This window comes from Biomphalaria glabrata, chromosome 9, assembly GCF_947242115.1.
Source record: "Biomphalaria glabrata chromosome 9, xgBioGlab47.1, whole genome shotgun sequence".
NCBI classification, from domain to species: Eukaryota; Metazoa; Mollusca; class Gastropoda; family Planorbidae; genus Biomphalaria; species Biomphalaria glabrata.
This window is the reverse complement of record NC_074719.1, coordinates 8,007,569-8,031,303: the sequence shown is the minus strand read 5'-3', so window position 1 is coordinate 8,031,303 and position 23,735 is coordinate 8,007,569. Positions and strand designations below refer to the sequence as shown.

Genomic DNA, 23,735 nt, shown 5'->3' with positions numbered 1-23,735 from the left:
TGACACCACTTTGGACTTTGGAATATAGGCTACATATTTCAGTTTTGATCTAAATCAAGTCTTATAATTTAGCCTAATGGCAGCTAATTGAAAAATAGATTAGCTCATAATATTCTTTATGTTTGTTTAATTTTTTTGGTCATATACAGTCATGGAGTTCCATGAGTAGGCCTATAATGTTCGCGTTTAAAAAGATTGTTTCGATAATATTTTAAATTCTAGGGTTTCAATTTTATAGTCATTCTTATTAAAGGAAGTACACAACGTTGATTATAAAAATGGTGGATTCATATTATTGGATTCGTTTGATATCATTTTTGTTTTTGATCTATTTATTAGCACTATTTTAAATCTTTAACTACTGTTGTAACATAAACAATAATGTGATCCACAAAATTTTTTAAGAAAAAAAATCTAGAATGTATTAAAATCTAGATCTAGTGTTAAAACGTCACCATTTGCTAACCAACAACAATTAGATCTACAAATCCACAAAAAAAAAAAAAATGGAACCAAACTTGGCAGAGAAAGTTTATGATGAAGTAAGTTTACAAGTGGATATTTACACTCTTGTGAGTCTTGTCTAATCTAGATATAGAATTATAGATTCTATAATCTATATAAAAATTATAAGTAATATTAAATATAACTTTATAAGTCTAGTCTAGAATCAAGTACTTCCAGTAGTCTCAGTAGTGGATGGCTGCCTGGTCGTGCGGTTTGCACGCTGGATTGTCATTTGGACTTATCCATGTGAGGCATGTGTCCATGGTCCCGGGTTCAAATCCTGCCTGTCCGCTCCCATCCCCCGTTATCCTACGGAAGGTTTGGACTAGGAAATAAATTATCTTCAACTCTGAAGGAACATCCGAAATCGAAACATGTTTACAAAACATCTTTGTTACAAGATCTAGATTTTATTCTAGATTTTAAAAAATTAGAATAATATTTATTGTAGATTCTAATACCTGAACACCGACTTTCTGAAACTAGGTCAAATTTTTATTATATTTTTTTATTGGTGAAGGTTTAACTTACAAAAATTTGAAAGCAGATTCTTCTTCTCCAACTAATGGACAATAAAAATAGCTATATAGATGTTCCTATGTATTACTGCTCATATTTTGAAATAAATTTTGTCACTTCATTCCCTTACGCTGAACGCAGTTTGTATACTTTCCTTTTCATTGAACACTGATCACCCTCGCTGAACACCACTATGTAATTGCTAAGAAAATATATTTGTGTTCTTTTAAAATTATTTATATTGTATAAAAAGAAGTAGATTCTCTTTGGAATATGTATTTATAGTCTATGGCCTCATACACAGACAGCTCTATCTCTCTCTATTTATATATATATATATATTTTTTTTCATTTATAATTTATTTTATTTATATTCCTATATAATCTATTTGTAGAAACAGACAAGAAATAAATCAATATAGATTATAGATCTATAAATTAATTATTATAATATAATTTTAAAAAACGTGACATTTTCAACTACATGTATTCTCTCTCTCTTTTAATTCCTATCCATGGTACCTTATCTTTTCATAATTTGGATGTTCGTTTTGTTACCATCAAACAGGCTCACAATCTAGCCCTCATCCCTTTTATAGATGTGAGTTGCTGGGAGAGGTTAAAACTATAGCTTTACATTCATGGTTACAGAGAATCTAAAAAACTGCCATCTGCTTTGGAAAAATTAAAAAAAAAATACACAAACTTATTTAAAATATGACATACGCAGTCCCGGAATGTCAATTTTTGGCTCCAAACATAAAACAAATGAATTACAAACAAAAAAAAGTGACGCTTTCTACAAAGGAAAATTTGATGAGGTGTTAAGAATATATTTAAGCATTTACTCTAGATCTAGATTCTATTTTTATTCTATAGTGGATATATATTTTTTAACTAAAAAAAATGAATAAAACATGTTCCTTCAGATTTGAAGATTATTATAACATCCTATCAAACGACAGTCCAGAGCACATACCACACAAAACATGAAACACAGAGGCGGAGTGTTTGTCAAAATCGTACCAGGCATTTCTATACAATCCAACAATCTGGCCCATAAATTGTATAATTATAACATATGATGGGCATCCAATTCTAGCTTTACCTGTCCTTAAATCATTATGTTAAGTTTGATAATGTGTTGATAACTTATGCATGCATATAGTACTCTATATCTTTATTAAGAAATATAGGCCTTATTATGTTACTTTTAAATTGCTAAGTATGTAGGCCCTAAAAGGATGAAGCCTACTAGTAGCACTGTCTACGAATGAAGGCTATTTTGGAAAATGTGTTTATATTACAATATTATTACACTGTAGAGTCTGTGAAAGATTTGTTTTTAAACACGACTCTCAGTTGGTCAATTTATAAGCGAATATAATAAAATGTTTAACAATTTCATATGTGCCATAGTAGCATCTATGCAGCCATTTCAGTTGGGTACCCGTCCACCATGCATTTGCCCAAACGTCCATATATAGCCAGTCCGCCCCTGATGAAACAACCCAAGCAGCCATCCAATTTTAATTATCTCTAATAAACCCTATTTAAATAACAACAACATAGATAACAGATTCACTCTTGTGAACTATATCAAATTTTAATCCAAAGAATTCAGCCGTAAATGTCAAGAAAAATACATTTATGATTGTTAATGTGATGTAAAGATAGACTTTATAAACAGTATTCAATAAACAATAGAGGAAAAAGACTAATTTATTGATCTAAAAAAATTAAATGCAAAAATTTCTTTAACTTGGTAATAGTCACTCGATTTAAGTGTTTTCTCTTCAATGGATTCCCTATTTGCATGATCTGATAAAAAGTAGTTCTCCCGATGTCATAAACAGAAATAATGGCAGTGTGAGCTTCACCACGGCCATACCTCTTAATAATTTTTCCGCTAATGTTCAGCTAAAGCTAGTGTTTTATGCTTCTATTTGCCAACTTTGCTTACTGTAACAAAAACTTCAACTTAAAAATTTATAATTGTAATAGTAATCTTAGAAAAACAATCAAGAACATATCACAACTATCATAGCAAGAAGCACAGGAAAAGAGGCAAGGCTTAAATGTCAAAACAGGCATAATGTGCAACTGAAGCATACATTAATGCTGCATCCGATTACTGAATGTGCTGGATTAAATGTGTCAGACTATCAAGGATCAACTGTATTTCTTAGTTTTGTAGAGGGTGTGTCAATGTTGAGTTGTTTTTACAGGATTTAAGTTCATGTTTGGTGTTTATTCTAATATCAGAGTTCATCAGAATTTTTCTGACCTATTATCAATTTTTACAATATTTAGATGCAAAATATCCAGAGTAAAAATAGAATAAATCTACATTAGATGTCTTGATTAGATTTAGATCTATATCACTATCAGTCAATATCTAGATTAGATCTAGATCTGGAGTGTTACAGATTCCATGGATCCGCTACAATTACTACAAACATAGGCCTACTCCAAACTTGTATGTAACTTTCTTAGGCCTACCTATAGTCTATGTTGTTTTAATTGTTCTATATATTATGCAATCGTCTGCAAATAATCTGACTTTTGTTCCTGAACTCATGCAATTTGGTAAATCATTTTTATGTAAATTAAAAATAGTAGTGTACCTAAGACTGTTCCTTGAGGTACACCTGAGGTTAATGTTATTGGTGTTGATTTAGAGCCATTTATTATTACAGTTTGTTCTCTCCCAATCAGAAAATCCTGAGTCAACTGATGCGAAAATGCCAAAATATTTTAATTTAAGCAATCTATTGTGATGAACTTATACAAATCTAATAAGATAGCATCTATATGCTCACTGTTATCTATATATATAGCAATTGGTAAAAATATTTCTAATCACACAGATCTATTTATGTAGGTCTAGATCTATTAGAGACTTAATTATAACTGATCCAAACCAATTGATACAACTATGCTTTTTTAAGCTTTTTTTTTTTTTTTTTTTTTAATTTTTTACATTTTTTTAAATTTAAAAAACCATCCTTTTTGTTTTTGTCTTCTAGTTTATGAGTTTCTGTTCTCAAGCTCTGGCTAAAGAAGACCCAAAGTTTCTGGATATTATCAAGTTAAGATATGAAGCCTGCAGTGATGAGTATCGTAGTTCTGAAATGATGGCTACGTTATTGAAAGACACTCAGAGGAATATGGAGATGGAACGCTCACGTCTATTTGTCCACCTCAAAGATTTGGTGACTGAGTTAAAAGCTCACAGTGTACACCATAAAGTTAAAAAAAGGAAACGTGAGCATGTAAAACAATTGTCTGAAGATAGTGACTCAGACATTCAACCACATAAAAGTATTAAATTATTGCCTTGCAGTGTGCTTATTGTAAAAACAGAGGTAACTGAATCAGACATGTCTGAAGCTGTCCCAGAGAAGCCCAAAGCTTGTTGGATCACCACTGGCATTTCAGACAGTCTTCAGGAAATCAGTGTGGCTAATGAGATACAACAAGTAAGTCTATTTAAAGAGTTAGGCTATTTTCATAATGATTGTTCTGTTAAGACATTGCACACTCACCAGTCTCTTAATCATGAGCAGAAGACTAGTGTAGACAGACAAGTAGCTGACAATATCTCTTTTGTGAAAAGTACCTTAAGTGCAGGGCATTCGAATTCATCAACCGTAATCAAAACTAAAACTCATGGGCGAAAGTGTACTACAATAGTCAATGTTGGCTCATCTTCACTGCAGGGAATTCAGAAAATTAATGTTTCTTCTCACCTTATTGCAAGAAGTTCAGCAAGTAAAAATTACTCTGTCGATCTTGCAATAAGAGGATCAGAACAAAATAGCTCAAAAAACGGCAGTGCTGCTTTCGGAGAGGGTACCAGTGCAGATAGTTCATTTTTAGGGAACAATTCTTTTGATAGAATTAGATCTTATTCTGAGCAGATGACTTGTTATGGTGCAATTTCAGCTGATGGGACCCGGAGCAAAGAGATAATTAGTTCGTCATCCATTAGTGATACAACAATACATAATCCATCTAACGAATCAAAAATGACATTTTTCCAGAGCCTTGAGACTGGTCAAGATTGTGTAGAAACTTCAAACTTGGAAAAGCCATTGGATATTGGAGTACCAGATAATTGTCTGTTAAACAAGGATCACCCCAGTCCCTTGATTGCTACTGAAACTTCAAGTATTGTCACAACTGGTCATTCAGACTTCTTGGATAGTACTAAGTGTTTGGTTGAAACCAGTAACAGGGTGTGTCTTGTTGAAGAAGTGATCACCAAAGACATTTCAGTGAGACTTACAGACTGTCAGCAGCATTCACCTCTTAAATCCAAACGAGCAGTTTTGACAACTTTGTCAAGCTATGTTCCTAGTACCAGCAACAAGGGTTTTCAATCATCCAGTAGTGATTCAGCAGAAAAATGTGAGTAGCTAAATATAACTATAATGAAATACACTAAAATGTTATAGTTTGTATGTGGTCCAATTGGGAACTCCTTCTTAAGTAAATTCTCTTTAGTTAGATATCGTGTTATCACTAATGGAACTATACTGATAGCATTTTAGTTTTAGTTTCATTTCTTTTATCTTTACTTTCTATTTGAAGTATAGTTCTCTTCTATGTGTAATACAAGAACTTAAAAATACAAAAAAAAAACTATAAAAATAAATAAATGTATTGCCATTAATATCAAGTTTTCTATGTAAGTTTGTGTTATACTGACTTTTTTTTTTAAATTTCTATAAAACCTGTTTCAATTTAGTATCCACAGTAACACAAGTACTAGTTGGTAACCTAGAAATATTTTCTTTTTATACTACCCACTGAGCAATATTTTAACATCATTTACTTTAATTAAAATGTCTTGTCTGCTTCTAAATATAGTAACCTTTCCATTTACTTTGGCTCGTATTTTATTAAATACCCAGTATAAACAAGGTCTGATTTACATCTGAATAGAAATGATGATTTCATTAAATTGCTGATCCTGTTATGCCATGAAATGTATTTCTTTATTAACTATACAGGTTAATTTAGATTTTTGTGATTATAGAAGAAATTAAAAATAATAATTGAAAAATGCAGTGATGGGAATTTTCCGACAATTGATAATTTCTTCTGATCCGATTTTCTAGCAAAAAAATCCGAAGTTTTTCCAGACATTTTTTTTTTTTAAATCCGATTTTTTTTTTTTTTTTTTTTTTTATGAAAAAAAAATCCGATTTTATTATTTTTCCATTTTTGGAAGAATGCGAAATAAGATTTTTGACACAGTTAAAGTTCTATTTTTTAAAAAAATCTTGTGTTACCGTATTGTCTTATAAGTCTAGATTAGATCTCGGTCCAGACTAGAGTGGTTTGAATCAGTCTAGATAGATATATTCTAGATAAGATATCTAGATTCTTTAATTTGAATACTTTTGATCTAGATCTTGAGCATCTAGACTTCAATGGCTGCTTGCCAGCTTTTGAAAAGTATTACGTAGACTGATTAGACTTAAACTTAAGAGTATCATGAATGATGCCCGGTCACTATGTTACGTATCATGACGGTATGTAGCGCTAATCGCCGCTATTACTACAATTCTAGATCTATTATTTTTTCACTGTTGTTACGATGGCCACTAGATTTTTCTAATTTGAACCCTGCCTGCCGACTTCCATGAGTTCAAATGGGATTAGATTTGATTAGATTTAGACATCTAGATCTAATCTATTATAATAATAATAAGATCTAGATCTACTCATCATCTAAATCTAATAATAGAGTGATACTGTGATAGACCTACCGTGTACCGGCCATCAGGATTTATATATTTTAATATATAGAATATACTTTTTTTTTATATAGTAGTAAGTAGGCCTTCTTAAACTTCTTTACATGACTATAACTATAGTGAGTTACTGAGTATTTATAAGCCTGATAGAATGTAGATATCTAATAATAATATATTGGATCTAGAGTCAAGTTATTAAATATAAGTAGCTCTAGATTATAGATCTATCTATAGTGAGGGATATATATATATATATTTTAATATAAAAGTTTTAAAATTTTCTCTAACTAATAACTAATCATTACTAATGCTATAAAAGCCCAGTGTGTTAGAGATCCACTTCTTCTAAACAACTTGTATCAGCATGAAAAAGAGTCACATTAGGAAGCCTCAATATCATGAAGTTTTAATGCTTAACATTCTCTTCCTCTAAGCATTGCTCCTCATCTGGTTGTTCTTGCTCATCATGCTTAAGAACTCAGCTGAGATTCAGCAGCTTTTCAAAGCATTTTTGGTGGACTTCATGTGCAAAGCTTAGTAAACAGTTTCTCCTGTACAAAGTTTAATAATTAGTGAAACAAACAGAAGTGTAGCTCATACTTTTGAAGTATTTCCAAAACTCAAGCATGTTTTTCAAACACATTTAATCCTTAGAGTTGTTTGAGAAAGAAGTTGTTACAATATCTGTAAAGCAGTTATCTATTATAGAATGCTCAGACTGCAAAAAGCTTTCTCCTCCCATCAATATATATATACAAACAATAGTTAGGAATAGTGCCATGAATGCATTTTGTGTGCAGTAATGCTCAATGCAGTGCATTTTGTGTGCAGTAATGCTCAATGCAGTGTAAATGTTATGTAATACAACATTTTTCTTTTTTAAGTCGCCGCGACAGGCCAGTTAAAAAACGGGGGGGGGGGGGGGGGGCGCTTACAAAATTTCCTAAAGTTTTTGCAAAGTCACTTCCCATCACTGAAAATGGTAAATTTAGTACAGTACTTAAGAGCTGAAATCACCTTTTGTATTTTTAGATTAATAATTTTTTTTTTCGTAAATTTTAAATACCCTTGAAAGTCTAATCGAATATCTTATAAATCTACATCATAAATACATGTAGAATTTCTTGACATTGCACATATATATATATATATATATATATATATATATATATATATATATATATATATATATATATATATGTTTAATTATTTGAAGTTCACCTAACCTTTTGTATTCCAGCATTTTCAGCAATTTGACACCTTGTTCCCATAACTATCAGACTATCAAGAGTCAACTGTATATATATATTGTATCCTCATATGAAACAACTCAAACAGACACTCTCATCTCTCTTATTTCTGTCATTATAAACTGTTAGAAGTAAAATAGTATCATCTTTTATTCACTTTGCCTTGCTTCTTTCAATGAAACAACCTTAGAGTGGCCTCAGTCCTCCTTCACTTCTCTTGGGTTTTTTACTTGAATCCAACTCTGCCACTAGATGGTGTTGCTGGGTTTAGGATTAGCAGTTTTTGCCAGAATCTAATCTGGTCTTTCACTTTTTTCTACCTTTTTCTTAAGTGTTGTTACTCATTTTAAGCCATAATAATAAATAGAAAAAGGCAAAATAGAAACATGTTCACTTAAAAATTTGGATTAGAAACGGATGAATTGATCCATATATGCAGTTGTTTTCAAAAGCAAATATCCAAGGTGAAATGTCATATTATTTATTTCAAGATCATTATTAGCTCATGAATGTACTAAATAAAAAAAAAAAAGGGGATTATTGTTGTTGTGTGTGTGTTTTAAAAATTATTTTGTTTTTGTTTATATTCAGCTGCCAAGACACTCAAGGCTGATTCCAAAGCTCAGGACTCATCTGATGAATTTCAAGACCCTCAAAAAAATGAAGTTATGAATCTTAAACATCAGAGACATGTGAAAAAATTGGAGGATCTTTTAGAGGTTGTAAAGTCAAATATATTTTAGCATTTATTATAAACTTTAGAAGGACCAGAACAAAATACTGAATAATGTTCATTTAATTCAGCTGTTTAATAGTATATATATGTACTTATGACCAAATGCTCAATCTGCAATTTAAAAAAATCATTTTGGTCTTGGACCAAAGCTTTAATGCAATTTTAGAATCATGCATACCTGTACTCACATCTAGGTCTAGCCCAAATCTCTGGTTTCATTTTTCACATTGACATTTTTAATTATTTGAAGATAAACATCTCATCAGAATCATTTAAATCCTTGAATAAATTATTATCTTCTTCTAAACATGATGACAAGGTGCCATCATTCAGAGATATTGCTGAAAATGAATGGTGGATCATACAACTGAAAAGTTTAATATTTGGTGATTGAAGTTTGGGAATAATTTTAAATTTATTTCTCATAGTTTTATAGAGGTTTTAATTTCATTACCTATTCATATGTTTTCATGTTTGTAGATTCTATCACGTGGTACTACACTGGATTGAATAAGTAACCATAATTGGCAACTATTGGATTAAATTAGATGTTTGGTGGTTTGAACACTAAATCACATTATGTTAAAAGTGATGTTTGATTAGGATTATTTTCTTTTACAGTCTCTGCGTAATGAAATAGAAAAGTGTCAAAATGAAGAATTATCATTGGACCACATGGATGAAGAGACGTCTCCTTACATTTATGAAGACAAGCTCAAAAAGAAGTTTGTTGCTGCTTGGAATATGTTATGTAAAATTACAAAGCGATCAGTGACTACAGGTCGACCCGTAGAGAGGACAGTTAAATTTGGAGGTAGTTTTAACTTTTAACATTTATTTCTTAAGTTTGTTTCTGGAAAAGTCTGCTATTGTTATTGTTACGCTTGTATAGTGCAATAATTTGATATGAACTGGTCAACTATGAACTTGATAGCTAGCTGTGTCTTTCTCTTATTTTTTTAAAAAGACCTTTCCAGAAATTACAATAATCTTTTACCCTTTCTGTGAATATTTTTTTTTTGCTGGCCAGTGTATCTGTTTACACGCCAACAGATTATTGTCTCAACTTGAAGTTAAGCTGGACCTCTAAAATTTACATTTTTTACCTTTTCTTTATCTTCTTATCTTATATAATACAGACGTTACTTCAAAAAAGAAGATGATTACGTCCTACGCGTCATGCATTTAGTCATGCATATTAACCAATGACTTAAATTCTGCCAAGTCACTGGTTTTCCTGGCTAGCTCAGGCAACCCATTCCATGCTCTGATAGCACTAGGGAAGAAGGAGTATTTGTACAAATTTGTCCTAGCATATGGGACGAGGAATGTGCCTTTATCTTTGTGTCTTTCAGAGTATTTTATTAAATTTTGTTTTTGTATTTGAAGATTATGGTTCAGTGTTTTATGTATTATTGCTACTTTACTTTTGAGCCTTCTGTCCTGAAGGCTTTCTAAATTTAGTGATTTTACTAAAGGTGTTACTCTAGTCAAATGTGAATATTCGTTTGTTATGAATCGCACTGCTCTATTTTGTGTCTGTTCTAGTTTCTTAATGTTTTCTTGAGTTGAGGGGTCCCAAACAGAGGATGCATATTCTATTATTGGCCTAACCAAGGTTAAATAACATTTTAGTTTTATGTTCTTATTCTAACCTACTTTATTAATCAATTTACTGGACTGAATGTGCTATCATGTGTGACCCTATATTGAGATGTAGATTGATTCAAAAAATCATTTCTGTTTTACTTAAGTCATGGGGCCTTATGCCCTCTTGGGGGTACTCAAATCATTATTGGTAAATTTTCATTTAAATTAACATTAATATAAAAATTCTTTGTTTTCAGGAACTCGTTATAAAGAAATCAACAAAAGGCTGGAGAGATTTTTAAACAAGACAAAAATATTTCCAGATTTTACAGATATAAAAAATATTGTGAAGTTGACTAATAAAAAGTATAAAATGAATTTAAGGTTTGTTTCAGCTTTCAATTAAATTAATTAATCCAAATACCATATTAGTTTTTTGTGATATACAAGTTAAAGATATTTATTAATTGAGTAAGGCTTAATTTTATTGAGGGTTACATTAATAATTTTATTGATTAATCCTTCCTGGAATCTGCCTAATCATAGTAAAGTCTACTTGAGTAAGATCTGTTATCATAGCCTTTAAGAAACATTTTAATGACATTACTATCTTGTTTGTAGCTCTAAAAGTATAGACAGCATTTCAAGAGAGGCTTTTGTTGATATTGGTGAGATGCTGCAGCACAGAAGGCATCAAGACTTCATTGCTACATTTGGAAATAGACAAACCGACTTTCTACGGTAAAACCTACATTTAACAGTTATCCCACAAATTAGGCCCATGAGAAAATAGGGCCAATGTTAATGAATACATTTTGTTATTTATTTTTCAGCAGAAATTTCCTATATTTAACATAGGAATAGATTTAGTTTTTTATAGTAAGTTGCATTTCATCATGATGGGGGGGGGGGACTTTTGCAATCTCTACTTATGGATGCTCATTAATTTTTTGTGATTTACATGTAGTCCAATGTTGAAGAGGCAATTAGAAATATTTGGTGACAGGATTTCATCAATAGTTACAATAGTTATCAATAGTTATAATAGCTTCATACCAAATGTTGTCTTTAATCATGAATAATTTCAGTCTGTTACAACCTAGTACTTTGTTTATATAGTTGGTGGGTAAAAAAAAAAAATAAAAAAGAACTTGTGATAGACCAATGTAATACATTCTAAAAAAAAAAAACATTTTGTATGCCTTTTTTTTTTTGTTGTTGCATTTGAATAGGAAATTTTCTTAACTTGTGTAATATTTTGTACATCTAATGCAGAATGTGAATTTATTTTAAATAAAAAGAGATCACTGGTCATGAAAATACCTACTTGTTAGCATGTTGTTTTTTTTTATTATACCTTGTGTAAGTGATCGAATACCCAGAAACTAGCTAGCACAATTAGGATATAACTGGGATTTTGAATTTTGGAATTTTGAGGATGTCCCTGAGTCCACCCATCTCTAATTGGGTACCTGACATGCTTTGAAGTAAAGGTGGCTTTTTGTTGTGCTTGTTACACAGCACTCTCATTAACCATTGGCTGTAGAAACAGATGACCATAGCATCATCTGCTCATAGATTGCAATGTCTGGAAAGGATTTTTTACACTATATATTTTACATAGGGGATTTTTAAAAATTGCACCAAAATTATAGAGCACTGAATTACTCGGCAAAAGTTTTAGTTTTTTTTGTATATGAGATACAAATATTCTACTACAAAATGTTGCTGTTTAGTAAAGAACATTGTTTAAAAAAAAGGCCTCAATAAGTTTTTATTATGCATTCAACAGGAATAGTAACACAGATCCTTATCTGACAGATCCAGAATTTAGAAAAAAATTAGACAGCAACAGGAAAGTTGCAAGATCTAATTTAGATCATGTAAGTAGCTGTTGCTTTGTGTGTTATCTTTAATAGAATAGCAAACTGTTTTCATGTAAATGTGTCAGACTGTTTATACATCATTATTTAAAATGATTCAGACTGCTAAAACATTCTTGATTTAAATAAATTTTGACTTGACTTTGTTTTCCCACTCAGGTTATAGCTAAATACTCGAAGCTTCAGGATGAGAAGACAGATGGTATTGAAGAAGATTCAGATGATGAAGAAGAAGAAAATACACACAGAAAAACAAATAAAATGCTAATGGAAGAAGATGAGGGTACAAATCATTTTAAATCTTTTAAGAAATTTGTACAAGATATCTCTTTCTACTTTCTGAGGTGCCAAATACATGTGGCATGTTGTACATTATTTAGTTTTGAGGGCTGATATTTATTTTTGTAATTATCTCTCAGTTCAGGCACACACCTGCAAATCAAATAAATTTGATGAGAGATCTTCAAATTCAATCGAATGAACGCAATTTACATCAAACAAGGGACAAGAACTCGACAATAACTACTGACCAACGACCCCGACATCTTGTTTTGTTTATCTTTATAGTCTCTTAAAAAGACTTTAAGAAATTCCTTTGAACTTTCTTTGGAATATAATCTGCGATTTGTTTGCAAAACATGTTTAAGGTCTTTTCGATGTTTTGCTGACCAACACCTAGACCTAACATTACCTGACTTAATGTTTACAAGACTAGATGTGCAATCATTATAACAATTATTTTTTAAATGATGTTAAGAAAAATAACTTCCCTACATTTCATACTGCTAGAATAGATTTTTTAAAATTAATTTTTCATCAGACCAACATGCTTGATAACTTCTTTGCATTATGTTTTGACCAAAGCTTTTTCACTTATAATACGGTCAAAGGATTAAATTGTTAAGACAATTTTCAGCCAAGTTGCAAAACAATGTTTCAAATATGAAATACACTGAAATTTTGTTTTTATAAAAAGAATCCTTTTTTTTTTAAACATATAATTTGTATAAGTCTTTTATGTTTACAGAGAATTCTGATAAAGATGAACAAAGATCAACAAGTTCTGAATGCTCTCACTCAAGCAAAAAAATACAGAAAGAAACAAGGTTGTCAGAAAGTCCTCCTATTAAATCAACTTACAAATACTCTAATCAAAAACTCAACAAGCATTCTTGCAGCTCTGACACAGACTTAAAATCAAACAGTGATGACTCTACTGTAAAATCTTTTGCCATAGCATTGGGCCTAAACCCGTTATCTTTGTGTGTTAATAATGATGATAAACTTTGTGGTGCCCAGGAGGATTCCTCAGTTACTAATGAAAGTGTCTTTGTATTAGAGGGAAGTCCTGTCAAGTCTGGGGACAAGTTCCCAACCTTAGGAAAAGAGAACTACCTAGCATCTGGTTCAGGTCAGAGTATGCAGGATGCCATTCTTCTAAAAGGCCCCAACATTAAATTCACTGCTCGCAAAACATCGACACTGCCATTATCTGGCAAGTCAGAGATGTTCCACAGCATCAGCTATGATGACATTGCAATGGAGAATGAAGAAGATGAGGAGGATCAGTCCAGTGAGTCGGATTGCAGTGGGGAGGAAGAGGAGGATGATGATGAAGACATCATGGTGATAGAGGACAGTGTATCCGAAGTAGACTCCGAGAGTTCCAGGGGAGCTTCCCCTATCAGTGTTATCTCATTGAGTAGCAGCATAGATGACATTGATGATGATGATGACAATCTGAAATCTAATGCTGAGCTCACAGAAATCAAACTAGAGCCAACTTCTGATGGTGTAATGAACTCTAGGGGTCAGCAGAATGTCACAACTTGTATATCACATGTTCTGGACCTTGCAAGCAGTGCCTTGTTAAACCAAAACGCTACTATTGATAGAACATTATCTCAGAAGTTACCAACTCATTCCACTGAATTTCTAGACCTAGCAACTAGCAAGTCTTCACGCCAAGGCAGTATTAGTACCACACAGATAAAACATGAGCGTAGATTTGTCTCGCCCACAGAATCTGGCTTTTATTCAAATCCTGATAACATTGTGGACATTTATAAAAGTAAGAAAGACTTGTTGCATACATTTATACCAATAACACCTCCTGAGGATACTGATTTTGAATTATTAGCCTCACAAGAGAAAGATGTTGAAATTGACATACCTCATGGGAATAAATTCAAAACAAAAGCTTTTAGTGAGGATAAAGCTGTAACTATAACAAATCATGAGGATGACTTCGCATCTGCAGACAAAGTGGAGATAACTATTGAGATAGATGATGAAAGCTTTGACATTGGTCTCCCCTTGGCTGCTGAAAATGACAGCTTCATCAGTCATCAGAGCAAACAAAAACGTGGAATAGATCATCAAGTCAATGAGGACTCTGTTATAGATATTGATGAGCTGTCCAATGATACAAAATTATTCAAAGACGCTAAAGAAATGCATGCTAAAATAGAGAAAATGAGTAGGAACAAATCTCCACCAAAAGAGAAAGTTATTGTCATTGATGAGGCTAGCCAAGAAGTGTCTACCTCTGCTCAGAGTGAGAGGGTGTGTAAAGAAGACAATAAAATAGTATCTAGTTGTAAAAATTTGTTTTTAGAGAATCAAAGCAACCAAAAGAGCTGTGGTTTCTCTGAGTCTCCTTCTTTGGAAGAAGTTATAGACCTTGATGCCAGTCACAATGTCATGCAGTTTGACTCTAGTAGATCAGATAATGGTACTGATAAGTCTGTACATGTCCCAGGAATAAGTGAGTACCTGAGGAGTGACAGTCACCGGCCAACAGATAATGTCAGTGAGTGCTATATAACTGATAGTCAGCAATCATCAGGCTTCATAAGCGAGTGCCATATCAGTGAAAGTCACAAATCTGTGGACAATGTCAATGAGACAGGTGAAAATGTGCTTCCTTCCTCTGACTGTACAAAGCATCCTTCAACTGCCCTTACAGAAACTCCTTCTACGCCAATGCACTTAGAAACATTTCCAGACAACCCTTTAATCGAAACTTCTGAAACCTCTGAAATTGAAAATGTTTCACTCCATGGTACCAATCCTGAGAAACAGATAAAAACATTCCACGAAACAGACTCATTACACCCTAATATTGCTAATCAGAATGTTTTGATTATAGCAGAGTCAACTTCTGAACTTTTAAACATTAATTTTAAGGATGATAAAATAGTAGCAGATGTTTCAGTGTCACTCGACTCTATGGCCAATGTAAACATGAAAGAACCAACACCTGAAGGAAGTCCTCCAAATGAAGAACATTTGGCTATTGAGGTTGACAAAAGTAAGGAAACATTGTGTGATGTATTGGTGAGTTCTAAAGTTGTTCTAAAAAAGATTGACAATGTTAATATTGAGGAAGTAAATGCAAGTCTTAATGTTGAGAAAAGTTATTCAGATTCTTCAGTCAATTTAAACTTACAGTCTGGAGGAAAAGTTTCTGAAGAAAAAACTAAACCAAGAATTGATAATAAAAACTTAGTTTTAGGAACCTGTAATACAAACAAACAGGAGATAATAAAAGGTGAGGACACAAACACAATTATTGACAATATTATGGAGGAAATTAAGGATGATAATACTGAGGAAATTAATAATGAGAACACTGAGGAAATTAATGATGACTATGAGAAGCTTAGTGTTAAAAATAGTGAGAAAATTAATGATGAAAATGAGAAAGTCAATGATGAAAACACAGAAATAATTGATGATAAAAACACAGAACAACATAGAGATGAACACACTGAGACACTAGATACTGAAGACACTGAGAAAAATGACATTTTTGATAAATTAAGTTTCAAAACCATTGTTGAAATAGCAAATGATGAAAAGATAGAAGAGAAAAGGAAAGATGAAAACATAGAAAAAAAGAATGAAGACCTTGAGCAAACAAGTGACGAGAACTTAAAGATAGATAGCAAAAGTCCTGCAGAAAACAGGAAGGATGAAAATAGTCAAGAAAAAATGGGTAATGAAAACCTTGAGACAACACTATTTGATGTCGACACTAAGAAACAAAATAATACAAAAGCTGATATCTTGAAAGACAAAGCTATTAATGTGAAAAAAGCCAATGAAATGATTAACAAAGATGAGAAACAAGCTGATAGTGTTGCCCATAAACCTGAGATGAATTCTACGGCACACAACTCAGAGGAAACACCAAAATCTACTTTAGCTGATTTACAGGAGGACTGTGAGGATGATGATGTCTTCAACTCTATATTTCGTATTTGTGATCAGATCATTCAGAACTCAGCACCAGAAGAAAAGGTGATCGATCATAAACTTGTAGAGAATGTTTCTCAAGATGAACATTCATGTTCCACCGAAAATACTGTGACTAATGATAAGCAAGTGGAAGGAAATGTTGTTAAGATCACTTGTTCAGATTTATCAAAAGAAGAAAGCTCTGAGATTTTAGTGAAAGAGAATGATGTGCTGCCGCCAACTAAAGATAAGGAAGATTGCTTAGTTGGTCAGACAACTTTAGAAGATGTTACTGATGAAACAGACAACTCTGCACTGTCCATGTCACCTACAACAGGTTTACTAGCTAATACAGACAACAGCAAAGCTAACGCAGCTTTGCCAATTTCACCCACAACAGATGTAACAGATAAAACGGACATCAAGATATCAGAAAAGATGATTGTAGACAATGACAGTGAAAAAAATACAGATAAACCACAAACTGGAACCTGTGAAGATGAACTTGAAATCATTGAAGAGTTGTCCAATGCAGTCGGAAGGGTGCAGTCCAAGAGGACAAAAGAAGAAGATAGACTATGGGTCTCTCAGCAGCTGGACAAACTAAACAGTGCTCTTTCATGTAAATCTTCCATTGTTCAGCCCAGTCATGCAGAAAGTTCAGACGTCACAAATTGCGTGCATGATGACACAAGCAGTAAAAATGTGGCAGAAGTAATGCCAGATCTGGAAGATGTAGAATGTTTGGATAATGATACTGAAGAGGCTGTTGGTAGCAAGAATGCTTTAGTATCAAACAGTGAAGGCAGCACATCCAAAACTGTTGCTGTGAAAAGAAGAAAGAAAAGTTCAGAGCTAGACAACTTTGATAGTGCAGAACCAGCAGCCAGCACGAGCAAGGAGAAAAGTAGTGATGTGGAAATAATTGGCTGTGAAAATATTGAACCTCCTGCCAAGAAACATCACGTTGACGCAGACTTTATTACTGAACTTATTAGTTCAGTCTATCACGAGCCTTTATTAAATAAAGTCAAGAAGTCGAAACCTACATCAGCTGGTGAGGATGAAGATGTCCAAGTTGTTGAAACTAACATCAGACCTAGAATTTTAAGGCAAGACGCACCTAGTATGAAAAATTCAAAGGCTATTAGAGGACAAGATGTATTTAAGAATTATACTGCGATAAGGGGGAATAAAATGAGCACTGTCTCCACAAGAGTAAACTCAACATATTTAGGCCCTTCTAGCAGAGGGCAATTAAAAAATGTGTCTAGGTTTAGTTCGACCCAAATACAGACTAGCCAGCGATTAGCTTCCAGTAGCACACCTTACAGTGCCAAGCGTATGCCCAACCCATTGCCATGCCTTGGTCCAAGAGTCCCCATTCCAAGAATTCAGCCACCCTCCAGCTTTGGAAGCCCTAGATTGAATTCCAGATCATTCCAGATGAACTCGCCACCAAGACCCTTTTCAAATCCTGGTGCTATGTTTCCAAACAGACAGAAATTTGTTGACAGGAGGATGCTTGTGTCACCGTATTTTAGAAGCAGTCCTTCCACATCCTCTCCTGTCAACATTGCCAGGCAAAGCTCTCCTAACATTCGTCAACAAAGACCACCGACTTCTCACACTGCTGGAAGAGGTAGACCTTTTCAGTTGCCTTCTAAGAAGAACGTCAGGCAGCCTGTTAGAAACTTAGATGGGACTGAAATAGTTCTAGATGATTCAGACACTGAAGACCAAAACAGTAACCCAACAACAACACCTGTCATTTTATCAGTGCAAAGTTTGAGTTCTGTCAACGCTTCAAAAGAAACGAAGAGTCCTGGTGTCAAAAAGCCTGGGGATGTAATTGTGCTTTCAGATTCTGACTGATTGTAAACAATCTTCCCATAAAACTGGAGTTGTAATTGTGCTTTCAGATTCTGACTGATTGTAAACCATTTTCCCATAAAACTGGAGATGTAATTGTGCTTTCAGATTCTGACTGATTGTAAACAATCTTTTCATAAAACTGAAGTTGTGATTGTGCTTATACATACTGACTGATTATAAACAATCTTTTCAATGGAGTAATGTAAGGATGAGCAATCCAAATGGCTTTTTATTTTGTTCACATTACAAGTACTAAATGTGGGGCTAAACAGATGCAGCTTCCTTTTTACCTGCACAGAACATGCACCACAACCTCACAGCCTCAGGGTTTCACCATTGTGAGGCATTATGTGATCAGTCTACAGAAGCCAGAGCTACTAATCTGTACTTTTAACAAGATTGCAGTCATTGATTTGACACAGATCTATAAAACAGCCACCTGGCTCTCACAATCCCTATGTACAGTGCCAAGCTCTGTCACAAGACCTCAAGGTAAACTTGCTGTCTCCCTAAACAGACTAGATCTATATAGTGCACACACACCAGACCACTGACCTCTGCACAAATTTGAACAGATGAAAAAATGTGGTTATTTCGCTTGTGAAAGTTCTGGATGCTCAAACTTTCACATAGAACACTGATGGAAAGGATTCATTCTGTTCTTAACTATTAAGTACTATCAAGCATACTTCAGTTGTTGCACATTTCCTGAAGATGTATATTTTCATATGTTTATGTATATTTTCATATGTTTATATTAAGGCTGTAGGTCAATGGAATTGTTCATTTTATTGATGCTCAAGCCTATAAGTGTGGGAAAAAAAACACAATATATTTACAAATGTAAGATTTGACAGGTAATTGTACAAAAGCCATTTGTTTTAGACCATGACCAAGCTGCATATCACTCACTACATTTTTAACTGTCATGTTCTTCTTTGTTTATTTATTCCTATAAATCAGGCCATTACTATGTTCTGTGACACACTTTGTTACTAAAACAATGTAAATATTTGAATTGATATAAATATAAATATTTTCAACTTGTTTCTTATAGAATGATGTTAGTAGCATGAAAAAAGGATATGATAGGTATAGTGAATCTGATTATAGTCAATCTGATGACGTGTAGTGATGATGTGTGTTGTGAGTCCGATGATATGTATTGTGGAAATGATGAATGTCAGAATGGTATATATATATATATATATAGCATAAATAAGAATCAAGGGTTGAGATTGATAATTATTATCCTCTTAGAGCATCTGATATTGGTGTCAATTTTTTAAATAGACTTTGTATATGTTGGCATTGTCTTATGTTGGATCAAATAAATGTCAAAGCTATTTTGGTTGCTCTTATGTTATTAATAACCCTTATAATTCAATTCTATCTTTGATTGTTTCTATCTTGCAAGTGTTATCCCCTACAAACATTGGAAAGTTGATTTTTTTTTTTTCATTTTTTGTTTATAAACTTTCAAAGATCAGAATCTTTTTTATAGAGAAATTTTGATTCAAGATGACATGTAAGGGGGTGTCTTAATTTATCCCTCTGCTTTATAAACAGTGAAGAGTTAAACTTTCTAAAAGTAATGTTAAATGTTCAATCTGTTTGTGTTGTGTCTCAATAAACAGAACATATGACCAGCTTCACAGATTTAGTACATGGGATTTTTCAAAGAGAAAAACAGCTAGGCTTCTATTGTATAAAACTTCAAATTGTTTGCTGTTAAAAACACAATTTTGTGTTTTTGTTTCATTGTGTTTCTGGAAATACTTTTTGATTTTTTAACATTTCAAATTCAGTGCAATTAAATTATTCTTCGAAATTTAAAAAGAAAAAAAGTTTTTTGCTTGTTGTTGCAGTGATTTGTGTTTCTAATTAATAAAGACAATAGTTCCTATACCTTGCTATTGATTACATAGCATTGAATGCAGCTGAGGAAAAAAAAATCAATTTCTTTACTGATAGTAAAACAACTGCCAAACGCCAATCGTCATAAACCAGGGATGACCATGTCCTTGTACTCAAGCTTCCAATCAGTACACAGATTTAATTGTGGGCTGGACGTCACTTTATGTATTGACAAAACCAAAAATAATGTTATAGGCCAACGTTTTCAGTAAATGATACCATTTCAGGCAAGTGGAGAAGTTGTACACCATTTCAAGCAAGTGGAGAAGTTGTACACCATTTCAGGCAAGTGGAGAAGTTGTACACGCAGGCAAAATCTGGTTGGCTGTCTGATGCCAACTATTCTAGACAGACCACAAGCTTGTGACTCCATCGGTTTTAGTTCAAATATTCCTTCAGAAATGAACATCGTTACACCCTAGCCTAAACCTACGACAGGAGACCGTTTCGGGAAGTTGTTCAAACTCGGAGCCGTTTGTTTGAAGCGCATACCACACGGTGAGGTTGCCATATTCAGACGAAAGAAGACAATAAAATGTTCATAAGCTGTAATTCCAAATACCCCAAAAGATGAAATATTATTTTACATGTTTAATGTAGATACATGTAGACAATATTAGCTATTAAAACTGCTTGATGTTATAGTTACAGAAATGTGGTAAGAAAAGGGTTTGCTTAACCACGCATAAAATCTTCGGTATTGACTCTTTATTATTGTGCTATTGCCATGTAGAAGATAAATAAACTCTGCAAGGGTGTACTTGTAAAGGATGTATGTTAAAGTTCGCTTTACATTTACATCATAAAGCTGAATTACTGTAAGCTGCAAAGCATATGTAATAATACGAATATAAACATGGAAAGCAATGAACACTGCAATGTACAACTATCAATACAACATGTAACTACTAAGAACTCAAAATAGCCTTAATGTTAAGTTCAAGTTACCCCTTTTCATATTAATAAATAATTAAGAAATCAGATACAGTATTTCGGTTTAGTTAGAGTTTGTACATATCAAACAAAAGGAGGAGAAAGGGGGGGGGGTGCTATTTTACCTTAGACATATGCGTCCTTTATTTGGAACTCAAGAAAAAAATAAACTAGAATCCAATTAAAATAGAGCGTTGGTGAGTTTTATTACCGAAGAACTTTCACATTTGACTAGAGTAACACCGTTAGTAAAATCACTCAACTTAGAGACACCCTTAAGGACAGGAGACTTAAAAAAAGTAAATGAGCAATAATAGGCCTACACGAAGGATAATATATTAGAACAATACAACCTAATGAAATATCATGTAAAGAGATCCAGTTCTCATTCCAAATACTAGGACCCAGACACCATCTGATCGTCTTTGGCTAGGATGTGAATTCTTCCCTATAACATGGAGTGGGGTTTCTTTTGTTTTATACTTGTTTCGGATGTTTCTTCAGATTTGAAGATTATTACAGTCCAAACCTCCAGGAGAGCGGCGAACATGGTTCAAGGTCTGGACCATCGAGACTATCGAAGGGCAGAGTGCATACACCACACGACCAGGCGGCCATCCTGAAGCAGTCTCGAGAACCTATGACAGTAGAGTTTAATGCACCACTAGATTAACACATGGATACGTGTAGCATGTAGAAATTAACTAATATCTTCTTCTCTGTGGTAACATCTGTAAGACAGTAGAGTTTAATGCACCACTAGATTAACACATGGATACGTGTAGCATGTAGGAAGTAACTAATATCTTCTTCTCTGTAGGGAACATCTGTAAGACAGTAGAGTTTAATGCACCACTAGATTAACACATGGATACGTGTAGCATGTAGGAAGTATAACTAATATCTTCTTCTCTAGGGAACATCTGTAAGACAGTAGAGTTTAATGCACCACTAGATTAACACATGGATACGTGTAGCATGTAGAAGTAACTAATATCTTCTTCTCTGTAGGGAACATCTGTAAGACAGTAGAGTTTAATGCACCACTAGATTAACACATGGATACGTGTAGCATGTAGGAAGTATAACTAATATCTTCTTCTCTAGGGAACATCTGTAAGACAGTAGAGTTTAATGCACCACTAGATTAACACATGGATACGTGTAGCATGTAGAAGTAACTAATATCTTCTTCTCTGTAGGGAACATCTGTAAGACAGTAGAGTTTAATGCACCACTAGATTAACACATGGATACGTGTAGCATGTAGGAAGTATAACTAACATCTTCTTCTCTGTAGGGAACATCTGTAAGACAGTAAAGTTTAATGCACCACTAGATTAACACATGGATACGTGTAGCATGTAGGAAGTATAACTAACATCTTCTTCTCTGTAGGGAACATCTGTAAGACAGCAAAGTTTAATGCACCACTAGATTAACACATGGATACGTGTAGCATGTAGGAAGTATAACTAACATCTTCTTCTCTGTAGGGAACATCTGTAAGACAGTAAAGTTTAATGCACCACTAGATTAACACATGGATACGTGTAGCATGTAGGAAGTAACTAATATCTTCTTCTCTGTAGGGAACATCTGTAAGACAGTAGAGTTTAATGCACTACTAGATTAACACATGGATACGTGTAGCATGTAGGAAGTAACTAATATCTTCTTCTCTGTAGGGAACATCTGTAAGACAGTAGAGTTTAATGCACCACTAGATTAACACATGGATACGTGTAGTATGTAGGAAGTAACTAATATCTTCTTCTCTGTAGGGAACATCTGTAAGACAGTAGAGTTTAATGCACCACTAGATTAACACATGGATACGTGTAGCATGTAGGAAGTATAACTAATATCTTCTTCTCTAGGGAACATCTGTAAGACAGTAGAGTTTAATGCACCACTAGATTAACACATGGATACGTGTAGCATGTAGAAGTAACTAATATCTTCTTCTCTGTAGGGAACATCTGTAAGACAGTAGAGTTTAATGCACCACTAGATTAACACATGGATACGTGTAGTATGTAGGAAGTAACTAATATCTTCTTCTCTGTAGGGAACATCTGTAAGACAGTAGAGTTTAATGCACCACTAGATTAACACATGGATACGTGTAGCATGTAGGAAGTATAACTAACATCTTCTTCTCTGTAGGGAACATCTGTAAGACAGTAAAGTTTAATGCACCACTAGATTAACACATGGATACGTGTAGCATGTAGGAAGTATAACTAACATCTTCTTCTCTGTAGGGAACATCTGTAAGACAGCAAAGTTTAATGCACCACTAGATTAACACATGGATACGTGTAGCATGTAGGAAGTATAACTAACATCTTCTTCTCTGTAGGGAACATCTGTAAGACAGTAAAGTTTAATGCACCACTAGATTAACACATGGATACGTGTAGCATGTAGGAAGTAACTAATATCTTCTTCTCTGTAGGGAACATCTGTAAGACAGTAGAGTTTAATGCACCACTAGATTAACACATGGATA

At 33.4% G+C, this 23,735-nt stretch overlaps 2 protein-coding genes across 2 annotated transcripts in view; both read left to right on the top strand.

Moving 5' to 3' along the window:
• The first annotated feature begins 266 nt into the window (after positions 1 to 266).
• LOC106071219 (uncharacterized) lies at positions 267 to 20,060 on the top strand. The gene is made up of 10 exons (XM_056040656.1): positions 267 to 572; positions 4,056 to 4,508; positions 5,073 to 5,439; positions 8,636 to 8,763; positions 9,402 to 9,594; positions 10,628 to 10,754; positions 10,992 to 11,111; positions 12,163 to 12,253; positions 12,413 to 12,536; positions 13,281 to 20,060. Exons 1-10 carry the CDS (start codon positions 507 to 509, stop codon positions 18,368 to 18,370), a joined length of 6,759 nt encoding a protein of 2,252 aa, XP_055896631.1. The 5' UTR covers positions 267 to 506; the 3' UTR covers positions 18,371 to 20,060.
• The window catches only part of LOC106067456 (GDP-fucose protein O-fucosyltransferase 1-like), a 30,858-nt gene continuing 17,025 nt past the window's right edge, over positions 9,903 to 23,735 (top strand). The window contains exon 1 of the mRNA XM_056040658.1: positions 9,903 to 10,136. Within this exon, the coding sequence (XP_055896633.1) occupies positions 10,097 to 10,136 (40 nt within the window). The 5' untranslated portion in view covers positions 9,903 to 10,096. The remainder of the gene's footprint in view (positions 10,137 to 23,735) is intronic.

Excerpts from the sequence above, each read along its gene's own strand:
- LOC106071219 (XM_056040656.1), top strand. The coding sequence starts at position 507 with ATGGAACCAAACTTGGCAGAGAAAGTTTATGATGAAGTAAGTTTACAA. Across the intron at positions 573-4,055 it reads AAGTGGATATTTACACTCTT|TTTATGAGTTTCTGTTCTCA; the intron begins GTGAGTCTTGTC and ends TTTGTCTTCTAG. Across the intron at positions 4,509-5,072 it reads TGGCTAATGAGATACAACAA|AGCCTTGAGACTGGTCAAGA; the intron begins GTAAGTCTATTT and ends ACATTTTTCCAG.